The 15,050-nt window shown below is 45.0% G+C and overlaps 1 protein-coding gene across 3 annotated transcripts in view; it reads right to left on the bottom strand.

The window, feature by feature from the left end:
* The window catches only part of ipo8 (importin 8), a 61,202-nt gene extending 47,043 nt beyond the window's left edge, over positions 1–14,159 (bottom strand). The window contains exons 1-7 of one of the 3 annotated variants that reach the window (XM_007898616.2): positions 13,919–14,159; positions 8,369–8,450; positions 6,702–6,858; positions 5,740–5,898; positions 3,718–3,874; positions 1,960–2,049; positions 1,056–1,150 (exon numbers count right to left, since the gene is read on the bottom strand). In XM_007898616.2, coding sequence (XP_007896807.1) covers positions 1,056–1,150; positions 1,960–2,049; positions 3,718–3,874; positions 5,740–5,898; positions 6,702–6,858; positions 8,369–8,450; positions 13,919–14,002 — 824 coding nt within the window. In that variant the 5' untranslated portion in view covers positions 14,003–14,159. The remainder of the gene's footprint in view (positions 1–1,055; positions 1,151–1,959; positions 2,050–3,717; positions 3,875–5,739; positions 5,899–6,701; positions 6,859–8,368; positions 8,451–13,918) is intronic. The other 2 variants (XM_007898615.2, XM_007898617.1) reach the window with 2 other exon arrangements.
* Between the last annotated feature and the right edge of the window lie 891 nt (positions 14,160–15,050).

Genomic DNA, 15,050 nt, shown 5'->3' with positions numbered 1-15,050 from the left:
TAATTGTCACCCCACATTGTCACACAACAAACAAAATTCCAAACGGTACCAAACCTTCTTTCCAGTCATCATTCAATAGCTCACTGGAAAGATCCCTGGAGTTTATGTGAGCAGGATGACACCTCATTTTCCACACTCGGACATTCAGCCACAAAGAACCACTTCTTGAGAACTGCCTGAGGGCTCAAAACATCCTCAGGCGAGTTACAATACAAAATTACATTTGTATCATGCCTTTCATGTCGGGAAGACGTCCCAAGGCACTGGACTCTCAGGGATTTGGACCGATCTGGGGTCGGGATTGGATAGGGTGAAGGGCAAGAAGGGTAGGATGGTGACCGAAGGCACGGTCGAAGAGGAGGGTCGTGAAGGAGGCAAAGGAGGGAGCGAGACAGAGGGACTGTGGATGGAGTTCCAGAGGGTGGGGCAGAAAGGCTGAAGGACCGCCTGCCCCACCAGTGGAACACAGCATATCCGCATGCTGGAAAAATGGACAGGAGTTAAATCCCGGAAGCAGTCAGGCTAAAATGTCAGATCATCTTTCATTGCATGTGGTATAACCAGGAGCTGGAATTTTTCCAGAGTGCAAGTTTAAACTGAGATAATAAGCTCGCAATTGCACAAATGTCAAAGACAGAAAGTCTCTGTTCCAGGGAGGAGAAAAACAGGCTGATGTATTTTGCTGCGTGCTTCCCGCTCTCTTGTCCCTAACACTTATCCCTAATCAATGTGAGTTCACAACAACAAATTATATTTGTATAGCATCCTTCACATTGGGAGGATGTCCCAAAGCACTGGGCAGTCAGGGACTTGGACCCGAGCTGGGGATCGGGATCAGGTGGGGTGGAGGACAGAGAGGGTAGGGGGTGACCCGAAGGCACGGTCGAAGAGACGGGCCTTGAAAGAGGCAAGAGAGGGGGCGAGGCAGAGGGACTGTGGGATGGAGTTCGAAAAGATGGGTGCAGAAGACTGAAGGCCCGAAGGCAGGCAGTGTGGAGGACATGGAGCAGGCCAGAGTTCGCTGAGCGGAGCATACAGATCAGAATGAACAGTACCTTTCAAAGAGTCGCACAACAATGTGCAAAGCCCACTTCTTGCATTTCCACCACACCAGTTCAGGCCGGTCGTCTTCATCCACCTGCAACGTCTCCTGCAAGTATCAAGGTCAGGTTTAAGGAATGCACCAGCTGCAGCCAATCACTGAACAAAACTATAAGACGGACAACTGAAATTGGTTTTCAAAACACAACCCCCATGTAATATTTTACTCCAGACAGAAGTCACCAGCTTCACATACTATTTTACATTTCTGGCAAGTGAAGACAAGACTAATAAAAATAACATACATTTATAATAACAATCCTCACATTGGGAGGACATCTCAACACATTTCCCAGCATATATTATAAAGTGTGTTCTTGTGAGTGAAACAGCATGTATCAATTAAAATGCTGTATTATGCGTCCAAGCACTAAAAGCAACTTAAATGATATATACCCTTCAAGTAGGATAACCGCGCGGAGCACTTCAAAGAGACTGTATCAAGAGACTGAGCCAGGGAGTTGGGAATGGGAGGAGGAAGTGACCTTGTTGGTGAGATCTGACCCTTGTAAATTGAAAGAAATTAAATAATTAAGTGATTAAATGTTCAAAAATAGGACCATTACATTTTTTTTAAAAAGCTGAGTTGTCCTTTTGATGTATTGAAGACTGCTCAGGAAATAGAAAAGTGAAAGAAATATCATTTATTCTAACTGCCGTGAAGCACTTTGAGACTTCCACCTGACATGAAAAGTGCTACAACAAATGTTGTTATTATTTTATTCGTTGCCAAATATTCACAAAAGGTAGAAACTTGTAGAGAATGTACAATGAAATTACCAGAGGCTAAGGCACCCACAAGTCTCATCTACTCCCTGACTGACAACTGACAGAGATTATGCAAAATAAAATACTTACAGGAGGAACATCTCGATCAATGATCAACCGAAACACCTCCATCCACTGAGTCATGGTCTGCTTGTTTACTAGTTGCAAAGGCAGTGTGTACTAGCAAAAAGAAACAAGAGACGCCCAGATGAAGGCTGCTCAGGTAATAGGAAAATGAAACAAATATCATTTACTGTAAATGCAGTTACCTCATCTGCTTTGAAGTTAATATCATGGTGGGGTTTTGGGGTGAATAACACAGTGCAGGGCAAACTTCTCACTCATTCAAACAAAAATCTCACCACTACTAACTGCTAAAAGGATGAACTTAAAAGATTTTTTCTTGAGTAAGTTGTTTTTAACCCTCTCTAAAATTTCACATAACCTGGACCGGGACAGGAAGGCAAGCCACCATCTCCAGACAATAATAGCAAGGAGTTGGGTGAGTGAGCTCAAATTTTCTCTTCAATGTGAGGAAATTCCTTGCCTTCAGTTTCCACCTCCAACAACATGTCAAGGTGCAAAACTGCTTCCAACCACTCATCAGCACAGTGCATTGGATTGGAAACACATCTAACCAAGCAACACTGTCAGAAAGAACTGAGCCAATCCTACTACAAAACAAGCAAAATAAAATGGAAAAGCAGCAGAGATCCCCCAAACAGCTGAAGACAGACTAACATCCCACTCTCTAAGACAAACAACAACAATAACAAGATTACATTTTTATAGCGCCTTTCACGTCGGGAGGACGTCCCAAGGCGCTGGACAGTGTACACCATTTCAGACCCGGGCTGGGCTCAGGGGGGGGAGAAGGGAGGGGAGGGAAAGGCGGGTGACCGATGGCATGGTCAAAGAGAAGGGTCCTGAGGCGAGACTTGAAGGAGGGAGCGAGGTGGAGTGATTGGGGGATGGAATTCCAGAGGTTGGGGGCGGAGTGGCTGAAGGTTCTCCTGCCAATGGTGGGGCAGGGAGGTCGGGGGACATGGATCAGGCCAGAGCCGGCTGAGTAGAGGAAACAGGTGGGTTGATAGGGGTTTAGGAGGTCACAGAGGTAGGGTGGGTTGAGGCCATGGAGGACTTTGGAGGTGAGGATCAGGATCTTGAACTGGATCCTCTGAAGGACAGGGAGCCAATGGAGCCGGGCGAGAATGGGGGAGATGCGGTCATAGAGTTTGGTACGGGAGAGGACACGGGCTGCAGAGTTCTGGCAAGAGGCAGCAAAAGGTAAACAACTGCCTATGGTAAATCCACGATTGTACCAGAGCTCATCACAATGCCATTACATTGGGAAGCTAACACAATGTAGTAATATACAATTGTGAGATGGCTGGGGTCTCTCAACCACAAATCTTCAACTTCAACTGATAGACTTGGAGTAAGGGAACATGTGCCTCAACACACAAGACTTGGAAACAGTGAGGATATTGGCAGCCCCACCCAGGAAGCTCCCGAATCATGCAGATCAGGTGGACACAACTGATAGACAAGGCCTTATCTTGAATGTTCTGTTAAATCAGTGCTTTTCCTGAGATGCAGGAGGTGAATGATCAAAGTGATCATGATGTGCAGTAAGAAATAAGGACAAAACAACTGAAGACAAAAATAAATCACATTTTGCCATCAAAAGGTTTTCTTTCTCATTCTTCCAAAACCTTACCAATGTAAGCGTCTTGTAAGCCGCACATTCATTTGTGTCTCCCACTGAATCAGGTGAGATGCACAATATATAAAAGCTACTTCTGAACAAGAACGTAACTGCATTTGATCAACCCTGCTGCCTCTTACCTGAACAAGTGCATAGAAGATCTTTAGGATTTGTTTTTGAATCAGCACTGAATAATGTGATGCGTCTGGCAAAAGCTGCACAATATGTTGCTGAATCCGTGGCAGAAATATCTGCATGGCTGCAATCAGGGGATCCCGTTCCTCTGCCTTCTTGAATCTAGAAAATAAAAATAATTTTCATCACTGCAAAACTGTTCAAAGCGTCAATCAACCTGACCTTCAAAATCAAGTTCGGTGAATGATAAAAGTGAATTAAAGGGGAGGCCTCACTGCGATGATACGAGTGAAACTTTGTATCATCACCGTTTCATCATCCAGATATAACAAAAGCTCCCTGATGCTTCTCAGGATGAAACAAGTCCTGCAGAAGCAGCAGAAACCTGTAAAATTCTTTTTGAGGTGGAAACAATATTAAAGACTGAAGCAAACAAGTCAAGCCATGTATTAAATCAGAGCTTGGCCGAAATTCCACTCGTTGTGATACACTGTGATGCGCAACAGGAAATCCTGTAAGCAGTCGTTATCGCCAAAGGCCTGACGCCAATGCGAATTCAGCCTAAGAATATCTGTGCTATGTTTCTGGCTTCAGCTGGTTTTGGTGTTCCTTCTGCTTACAAAAGAGCCAGCTGTTGCTGATAAGAAGGCTTTTGCTGAGTCTTGGTATTTATTCTCTTTCTACACACTACTCATATTCCTTCAAGATGTAAAAAATGTTCAATCTCCACAAACAAACTTTCCCTTCCACCCAGCGATAAATTCCTCTAAAGCTGTCACCCATTTACGATTATCTGTCTCACCTTTACTAAATGCTCTCAAACTCCCCGCTCCACAACTGTGAATCTCAGCTCCACTCAGATTCAATGCTTCCAAGCTTATTCTTTGGCAGGCTCTGATTACATAGGTACAAACGATCAAGCTCAAACCTACCAGGACAGAAAAATACAGGGAAATCCCTTCAGTCTCCACAAATTGACAGAAATACACCTGTCACCAAGCCACCTCGTTTTCCAATCAAAAAATTAGCTTTTCATTCTTTCATTGGAAAAGGAGACCGAGGCCTTCCTGCTTGTCGCCCATCAGTGCCTCCATCAGCATCATCCATGGATGTGCTCTTCAACTCACTGAGCCAGTCCAGAACACTGATGTCTTGTTTGACCCTCAACTGTTCTTTCTGCCCCATATGCATGCCATGACTCGCTCTGCCTTCCCCCAACGCTGCCTCTCCCCTCACCTACACATTTGTCACATCCAGGCTCGACTACACTAACTCCCTGCTTGTTGGTCTTCCCAACTCTTCCCTGCACAAGCTGCAGATCAGTCAGAACTCTGCAGCTCGTGTCCTCTCCTGCGCCAAGCTCCGTGACCCCATTTTCCCTATCCTCGTAAGGCTCCACTGGCTCCCCATTCCCCAAAAGAATAAAGTTCAAAATCTTCATCCTTAGCAAAAAACATAGTAAAATGGTACTTTTTCTTCACAGTGCAGAAAGCAACAAACAAACCCCTCCTATCATTCAAAGTGAAAGAGCTTAGTCATTGCATTTGGGAAAATGATCATGGAACAGGTTTTAATGTCTGTGTATTAAAACAAAATACATTTGTATAGTGCCTTTCAAATCGGGAGGTCATCCCAAGGCGCTGAACAGTCAGGGATTTGGACCCGAGCGGGGTTTGGGATAAGGAGGGGTGGAGGGCAGGAGGATAGGGGTAGGAGAAAGGCGCTACCTACGCAAAGGCGCAGCCGAAGAGGAGAGCCTTAAGGAGGCCCCTGAAGGAGGCAAGGGAGAGGGCGAGGTGAAGGGATTGTGGGATGGAGTTCCAAAGGATGGGGGCGGAGAGGCGAAGACCTCAGTATGAGGCTTCAGTGGATAAACAGGGGAGTTTGAGAAATGTGGAAGATAACAAGTTTCCAAAGTTCTCTCACACCTTCTTTACACAAACAACTCGCACACGCACCACTCACATGGCCATAATGGGTTGACTACTTTTAAAATAGTGTCACACCCATAAATAGTTGATACTCACTCATACGTCCTGACCAGTTGATACAGGCAAAGCAGACTGCCAAGCCAGCTGCCACTGTTTGCAGTTTGCAGGAAATACCCAATTTTATCAACAACTGTTGTCCAACGTCCGGGAAAGTCGTACTTTATGATAATACGGAGACACACGGCCAGCTGAGACCTTCAAGAACAACAGAAATCATGTTTATCAAAAAAAAGCTTCAGACCCCTGGATAGATTGTGCCACAGAAATAGGCCAGTCACAAAAAAAAGTGCATTGTGAAAAACACACATTTCCTGTCACATTTCCAAGCACGCCAACTTATCCACATTAAATGCAATGCCCACTGGATTGGCAACATTCCCTTCATTTCCTACCAAGTTCATATTATTTTAGTGCCATAGCGTAATGGTTCGCTCCCTAACCTCGCAAGTGAGAGATCCCGATCTGATACCCGGGTTCGGTTCCCAAGCAGGGAATCGAACCTTAGGCAAGTCACCTTACTCCATACGTCTTTGTTTACCTAGCAATCAATGACTGTTTGTAGGACACTGCTGCACGTAATTGACTGTCTCGATTCGCCCACAAAATACACAGTTAATCCACTTTATAATATATTCTGTGAAGCACTTTGAGTTGTTTCAATGATGTGATAAGGTGCTACATCAAATGCAAGGATTATTATTATTATTTTCTTTTGCTAATATGCAATCTGCTCACAAGAATTAGTGCTCGTATACCTCGTGCACATCACTATTTCTTCATCTGTGAGCCTGGACAGTGTGTGTTAGCATGTTTTTTGACTGTGGAGTACATCATAGCCAATTGCCAATTGTGTGTATCCACACATCCAGGGCTCGTTGCACCATAAAGCATTTCACATCCTTTAAGAAGCGACACAAACCTTATCTGCCAGCAGACAAACTTTTTCCACGAAAGAAAAATGCTAATGCTCAGCTAATCTTCTTTAGACTATCCCATACCTGATTAAATCAGGAGAGTGGATGATTCCCTCTACGATGTTGTCACGGATTTGCTGCCGATCATTTTCGTGTATGTTGAAAGGCAACATAGCTTCCCCTGGGGGTGCTTCCCGATCTGGCCAGTACTGAGTCACCATGTTCTTCATATAGATGGCCGCTGCACCATCAATGGAGAGAAAAAAATAGACAAAGCAGCAGTTGAAAATGTGCAGAGCTCGCAATACTCAGTCTGGAGATATTCAACTATATCTCTCACAATTTATGCATAAGTAAAACTGTTTATACATAATATGCATTTCTTATTAGATTTAATCTAAAAAGGGACAATTCACCATTTATGTCACATCACATCTCACTGCTCAAAAGTTTATTTGTGTGTGCACACCACATCCTATCTGAAGACCTTCCTCTTTGACTGTGCCTTCAGTCACCTCCCCTCTCTCCTAGACTCGGCATCATGCTCCACAACTGCAAAGCTCTCCGAAATACTACCCTAGTGAAGAACCAGATATAAATGCAAGTTGTTGTATAACTTAGCCACTCTCAGAAGCCACTCTCAGAAGCAGTGGAAATGACAGGCAAGAGTTGAAAGCGTCCAACAGCAAAAACAAGTTACGCTTATATAGCATTTATTTCATCTTAAAGCACTTTACAAAAATAGTGGTAACATCAGCTGGTGGAAGTGGCTAAAAGCTCAAAGTAAGATGTCTTTTGATGGGAAAGGAGTAGCAAGGGGGTGGGATTTCAGAAGAAAATAATAATAATCTTTCCATTTCATACAGCCCATCAATGTTATGAGGACGTCTCAAAGTGCTTCACTGGATTCTGCCGTAAATGTGTAGCGACTGTGTATTTTGTAGACCAACACAGCAGTCATTTTGTACAAAACAAGATCTGCCCGCCGTATTCTCGATGAGATGATAAACCAAGGTCTTGCCTCCCAGTTCAGGTGGATGTTAAAGACCAAACGGCACGATTCAAAGCTTTCCTCCAGATAAATTGATCACTAAATTCAACAACAACAACTTGCACTTATATCATGTAGGGTAGCATTCAGAGTGCTTAAGTGTGGCGGAGTCTGACTCCGAGCCGGGGAGTGGGGCGAGGTGGCCGTAAGCACAGTTGAAGAGTTAGGTTTTCAGGTGCGACTTGAAAAAGGGGAGGGGGCAAGGCGGAGGGATTGAGGTAGTGTGATCCAGAGTCTCGGGGTGTAGTGGCTGAAAGCGCAACCTCCGATGGTGAAGCGGAGGGTGCGAGGGACGAGCAAGAGGCCGGTTCCAGTTGAGCGGAGGTGCCAGATGGTGGATTGGGGAGTGAGGAGGTCGGAGAGTTAGGGAGGTGTCAGAGTGAAGGGATTTGAACACGTGTGAGGATTCAGGCCTGTTTTCAAAGCTGGCTGCCACTTTTTCTACAAAATTAGTCACTGTGCTTGATAATTTCCTCTGAAGTGCTTAGAGACACAACACCTTTGGATAGGTAAATTTCAAAGAAAACAATTATTATTATTGTTTTTGCTGGGGAAAGTATGGAGAAAGCTTTATCCACATCGCTTGTGTGTGACAAAGCTTGACATTAGCAATGAAGTGGAACAAAAGTCCACAATCCTCCTCGAGAACATCTCCCACAATGACAGCCAAGAGATTTTATTTTCAAAAGTCTGAACATACCTGCCTGTCTGACTGGAAATTCGACCTGATCAGACACAATGATCTGAAGCAATGTTGGAGCAAAGTTAATGATCTTGTAGGACTGAAAAGGAGAAAGAAAAAGAGAAATCCAGTTTAAATGAATGCAGAGAAAAGTTCGACCAACTGTCTGCAGAAATTAAAAGGATTTGCAGAACAAGACAATTGCCCAAGGTTCAATGCAAGCAGTCCCGAGCTCTTCAAAGGCAGCTCAGAGCTGACATACTCACTGTTGCTTAAAAAGTCAAATGTATGTTGAACCGACTCGAAGCTTGTATGTGTATAAGGAACTGTGTTTAAATCAAGACCCAATAAAATCTGTCTTATTCTAAAATCATACTGATGGCAAATGGAATGGTACCGGTCAGTCTCCAGACAAGGAATGCAATGTTATCATGATGCCAAGCTTTCACAGTTACATAGTGACAAGGCCATTTGGCCCAATTAGTCTGAGCTTTCAACAGCTCCTTGTATGTCTGAAAAACAAAGGAAGGCAAAACCTTTTCACAGTCTGTAGTAAAGGATGATTTAGCATGGAAATGGTCCCATGTTTTTTTGCTGTTTTAAATGTAAGTGCTTGTGGGGGGAGGAGGAAAAAGAAGTGGAATGTCAGAAAGGGAAATAGAATGATAGATCGAGAGAGAGAGAGAGAGAGAGAGAGACCTCTGGGGGGATTTCTGGGTTGTTTTTGTGCACTTTCAACAACAAATTGCATTTATTCAGTGCATTTACATGGGAGAATGTCTCAGAGCGCTTTCCTTGGTGCAGGTTCCAAATGAGGCCTTTATTGGGTGCAGATTTCCTTTATTGGTAAGCTGAGAGTTGACCTGAGACAAGCTCAGCACCAGATTCGGTTGTGCTTTGTGCTTTGAAGCAACAGAGAGTCGATTTGCACCAATTAACAAAGTAAATGTCTTTACAAGTCCTTCTTGAGTTTAAGGCAGGTCTTGCCAGGGTTTGCTGACTCTTACTTAGAAACAGAGCAACATACACCATAGTGTATGGAAATACAGACCTTGGACTGACAACAGAATTGTGCTTATCTTTTATGTAAAAAAAATACAGATTGTACTCAGACCATCTGTTGCGAGGTTTAAAGGATCCAATCGTCTCAGATTCTTTGTTTTGAAGAAACTCAACACTAAAGATTTCCACATTCTGTTTTGTCCAGCATATACTGGAGATGAGCGAATATTTTTGTGGCCAACATTACATATTGAAAGACTTTCCAAACAGTCAATTTAACAAACATAAAGAATCTAAAGTGTCCCTTTCTGGCATATAATGCACAAAGACAGCAACACATCCAATACAAATTTATAATTACATAACAACAACAACAACAAGATTCCATTTATAAAGCGCCTTTCACGTCAGGAGGACGTCCCAAGGCGCTGCACAGTTGGGTCATGACCCGAGCAGGGGGGAAATGGTCAGGGTGAGGGGAGGGAGCGAGAAGGGGGGAAATGGTCAGGGTGAGGGGAGGGATGGGAGGGAGCGAGAAGGGGGAAGAGAGTCGAGAGGGGAGCTGAAGGCTCGGTCAAAGAGAAAACCTTAGACAAGTTTCTTTACCCCACACGCCTCTGTTTACCTAGCAGTAAGTAGGAACCCAGTTAGTCGATTGACAGGTTGCTTTCCGGGGGGTAATAAGCGCTTAAAAAAAAATTGGTCACTCAATCCACAACTGTTTGTGGGACACTGCTGTGCACAATTGGCTGCTGCGTTCCACCGACAAAATACACAGTCACTACATTTTACAATATATTCTGTGAAGAGCTTTGAGACATCAAATGCAAGTATTATTATTATAAGGTGCTGTATCAAACGCAAGGATTATTTATTACAATATTTATATAACACCTTTCACATTGGGAGGACATCTCAAAATGCTTAACAGTACTGGTTGACCGGGTAAGCTGGAGGGGTGTTCCCAGGGAAATAGGGAAGGGAAAGATGTTTGAAAGAGCAGTCAAAGAGGAAAGTCTTGAGACAGACCTCAGTCCACCAGCTGCCACTGCTTATTTCCTTTTTTGAAGTTTTAACAACCACGTATTTTTCATAAACTTGCTTTGTTACTCTTTCGCTAATGTATACACAAGACAGCTTTGGCACTGCGCAACATAAAGGTTTCCATAAACAAACAAATGCAAAGAAAATATTGACAAATACCTACAAACTAACTCAAAAGCCTCTGAACTGAAACAGAAGGTTGTAGATGAAACGGTTTCAAAAAAAGAACTTAGTCCAAACCATAAACCGGCTGAAATGTCTTCAACGAAACTTAACTCCCAGGAGCACCAGATGGCAATGCCTTGGATCGTCCTCCTAACGTGAAAGGTGCTATACAAATGTAGTTTGTTGTTGTTGCTGTTAAGGCAACGGGACATTGTCAACCAAGCTGTGGAAAGGATTTTGATACAACTGCAATCAGTTACCTATCGCAACAACAGCACAATATTTAAGCACTCCGAGACGCTACATTGCTTGAAGAGTGTTAAAATAAATGCAAGTTGTTGTTGTCATAAGGGAAGGTGATTGCCCGGTAAATGAAAAACACTTGAATGCATTACTCTTGTAAATCTCCGTACAACCGCCCTGGAATAGGCCTGAGAGCAACTGGTGAAGCTTCAGGCCCATTATAATCAACAGTTGTATCAGGGGTTATAGGACAACAGAGGACAGAGTGATCTCAAAGGTGAAAATACTGCAGTCCTCTTCAAATGAGATAACATCAACACATATCTTCAATCAAAATCATTTTCTCCTTTCAATCCTGTTATCCAACCAATTGATCTTGTGGTTAGCATCTTCCCAGTGGACACGCTAAGCACAACATGCAGGGCATCCAGTGCTCACGCAAGCAACACCTCAGCATTTTCTGTTTGTTGCTCCGGAGAAGGGCATAAATATAAGATGGTGATGAATTTAAGAGGGGTTAGTAGAGTGGCAAAAAAGTGGCAATCACTATCAGAAATTAAGGTTGAAGCAAAGAGCATTCATGCATTTAAGAGGAAAAAGGCGAGGTGAAGTGGCGTGTTAAAACCACACTGGCGAGGACTAGATGGTCCGAACAGCTTGTTTCGATGCGGTTTCGCTCTTCGTGATCGTTATGTCACTAGGAATTATGATAATAATAAGTCTAATCACAAAGTAATTAGCAGCTCTCTGAGCATGGCTCTGCTTTACGGCTGAGCTCTCACAACAACCACTACCTCCAGCCCCCCACAAAAAAATACACATTAGCAACAAACACAGGAAGCGAGAGGTGTGTGTGTATGTGTGACAAAGAGAAAGAAAGATATATGTGTCCAAACCGCTCCCAAATCAGGGTTACCAGAAATTAAAAATATGTGTTGCCAAAATCCACCAACACAAACCCAAAAGTAGCTCGACGTTATGGGTCGCCTGCTATATGGATAGCAATGGCCGATTTAGGTTAGTGCTTTTGAAATTGTGTAAGAAAAGGGTGGCTGTGAGGGAAACGGTTGGCTGGCTTAATTTTTTTTTAATTAGGCACCCGGCCCAAACTCTTTTTAAGGCACAGATCAACAGAAAAAACCTGCCCAACTGGAGCGTGAACTCGCCCAATCTGGCAATATTGTGAATCCTGTAAAATCAATCCACTTTACTGTAAAACTCACATAAGTCATATCAGTCGGGACATTCAAAACATTGAATATGACTTACATGAAGTCCGAGATGCAGGCAAATTTGCATAGATTGTGTAAAATCCGATTTAATCAATAATCAACACCGCGCATGTATAATTCAATGCAGCCGGTAAGTGGGCATGGGGTCAAGACGACGTTTTCCACCATTCAATACGTCTTGACCCAATACCGCATGGAACTTACCGGCAAGCACTGAATCACATTAAATCCCTGGAAGTAATGTTTCTCTGCTTTTGCATCAACGGATCAAGACTACGTTTGCCACGATTCAATGTAACGGGCTAGTAAGCGCGCATGTGTCGACGGGTCAGGACATCACTTCCCGTGATTCAATGCAGCTGGTAAGTGCAGGAGGAATGGAAGACAGGGGGCGGCATTACAGGTTAGGAGGTGATTAAAACGAGTAATGCTAACAAAGCTTAGTGGTTTTGATAGGAAACTGATGTACAACAACAACAAGATTCCATTTATTGAGCGCCTTTCACGTCGGGAGGACGTCCCAAGGCGCTGCACAGTTGGGTCATGACCCGAGCAGGGGGGAAATGGTCAGGGTGAGGGGAGGGAGCGAGGAGGGGGGAAATGGTCAGGGTGAGGGGAGGGATGGGAGGGAGCGAGAAGGGGGAAGAGAGTCGAGAGGGGAGCTGAAGGCTCGGTCAAAGAGAAATGTACGACTTGGACGTTTATACGATTTATAAAGATAAGGCGAGTTATGCGAGTTTTACTAAATGCTGTGAAGCCCTTTGAGACGTCTCAACAATGTGATAAGGTACTATATCAAATGCAAGGATTATTATATAATTATTATTGTCCCAATCATGCAGCCAGCAACCAATGTGGCCAGATTGGGTGGGTTTATGTCCCAATTGGGGCGTTTTGTTTGTTGTACCATGCATGAAAAAAAGGCTTTGGTCGCTGAAGACCTGTTCTCATCCAGTTTAAAAATAACACTAACCTAAAAATCGTGCCACTCTGCTACCCATGTGTATCAGCTTGGCTCATTGGTAGCTCTCGCCTCTGAGTCAGAAGGCTGTCCCACAACAAGTCCCACGTCGGGACTGGGAATCACATAGTTTAAGATGGCACTCTACGTGTGTTGCACTGTCAGAGGTGCCGTCCATCGGATGAGACGTTAAACCAAGATCTTACCTGCATGTTAAGGTGGATGTTAAACATCCTGTGGCACAATCTGAAAAGAGAAGAGTTTCTCTCTCAAAGTGCCGTGGCCAGCAATCCCCCAAATAATATTGCTCACTCACTCCATGACTGTTTGTGGGACATTGCTCCGCACAATTGTGCTGCTGCCTTTCTCCCACAAAATACAGTCAATCCACTTTACAGTTTACCCTGTGAAGCGCTTCGAGAACATCTCAATGACCTGATAAGGCGTGACATTGAATGCAAGTATTACCAGTGTTGCAGTACAGAGTGTTTCGCAGGATATCGGGCTGCTCTGGGGGTTAGTATTCGGTGACTATAAACAGGATTTTTAATTTCTAGCAAAGCCTGGGTGAGCCAGTAACTTACACCACTGGATGGTTCTGGGGGGGAAGGACATGTTATAAGTCCTCCCCGGGGGAGAGGAGGACCTGTTACAACGGTTCAACTTTGTTTGTGGAAGGAGTTGTGTAAGTGATGGTGGAAGGGAATCCCTGAAGCAATCTCGCGTGTCAGTCAGTCCTTGTGAGATAACATTCAACAACATGGACCTGACTGTATAATAATAATAATAATAATAATACTGAGGGGAATATGATGCACTGAGAGAGCTGCTCTTGCTCTTGGGCCTCGATCTCCGGGTGAGAGAAGCCGGGAGCGCGGGCCTGGCCTACAGCCTATAGCCCGTCCTGACCCCGGGCCTGACCTGGTTCAGCTCGTTCTCCGCCGCTATCCTCAGGTTGGGGTCGATGGTGCCTTTCAGCGCCTGGACGATGCGGTTCGGGTCCATGTTGTGGAAAGCGGCCCCGAGGCCGCCTTTGCCTCTCTCTCTCTCTCTCTCTCGATGGCCTCGCGCCGGCGGCGGCGGTTTTTTCCCTCTCCCCTGCCCTCCCGCACGCCGCCCGCACGTCAACCACAGAGTCGAGTCCAGCCAATGTAAGGCAGAGCGCCGTACGGAACGGAGTGCTCGCAAGGCGCCGCCATGTTCCTGTACGGTGCAAAATAAAACAACTGACACGTCCGCCCGCGCGTCAACCACAGAGCCAAGGCGAGGCACCGTACAGAGCGACCTGCCCCCCCCCCCCCAGGGCGCCTCCATGTTTCTGTACGGCAAGAAAAAGAACAACAGCAGCAAAACTGCTTAATTTTGATCATTGGAAAGCAAATGCAAAATGCAAAAAAAAAGGTAATCGGCCACTCACTCACCCCAATAAAAATACGGTTCATGTCGCTTCAACAGTTTTATTATATGTATTTTGCCAACAGTCAAAACAACAAGAACCACTTGCGCTTATATAGCACTCTCCACATGGGGTATCACCTCAGAGTGCTTAACAGTGGCGGAGCCCCATGGGTGGGGGGGAAGGTTAAAGCGCGGTCAAAAGGGAAGGTTTTTAGATGGGACTTGAAAAAGAGAAGAGAGGGGGCAAGGTGGAGGGATTGAGCGAGAATGTTCCAGAGTTTTGGGGCGAGGTGGCTGAAAGCGCAACCTCCGATGGTGGGGTGAAGGGCACGAGGGACGAGCAGGCGGCGGGTGCCAGTCCAGTGGAGGCACCGGGTGTCGGAGTGAGGATTGAGGAGGTGGGACAGATAGGGAGGTGCCAGGGAGTGAAGGGATTTGAACACGAGTTTGAGGATCTTGAAGTCGATCTGTTCGGTGATGGGGGGCCAGCGGAGCCCGGCCAGAGCTGGTGAGATGTGGGTGTGGAGTTTGGGCCGGGTGAGTACGCGGGCGCCAGAGTTCTGAATGAGCTGGATGTTTTGAATAGTGGAGCTGGAAAGGCCGGCGAGGAGTGAGTTTGAGTAATCCAGGCAGGAGGTGACAAATGCATGCACGA

The sequence above is a fragment of the Callorhinchus milii genome, unplaced genomic scaffold (assembly GCF_018977255.1).
Source record: "Callorhinchus milii isolate IMCB2004 unplaced genomic scaffold, IMCB_Cmil_1.0 Scaffold5, whole genome shotgun sequence".
Classification (NCBI taxonomy): domain Eukaryota; kingdom Metazoa; phylum Chordata; class Chondrichthyes; order Chimaeriformes; family Callorhinchidae; genus Callorhinchus; species Callorhinchus milii.
Note: the sequence above shows the minus strand (reverse complement) of the source record. Positions and strands in the feature narration are given on the sequence as shown.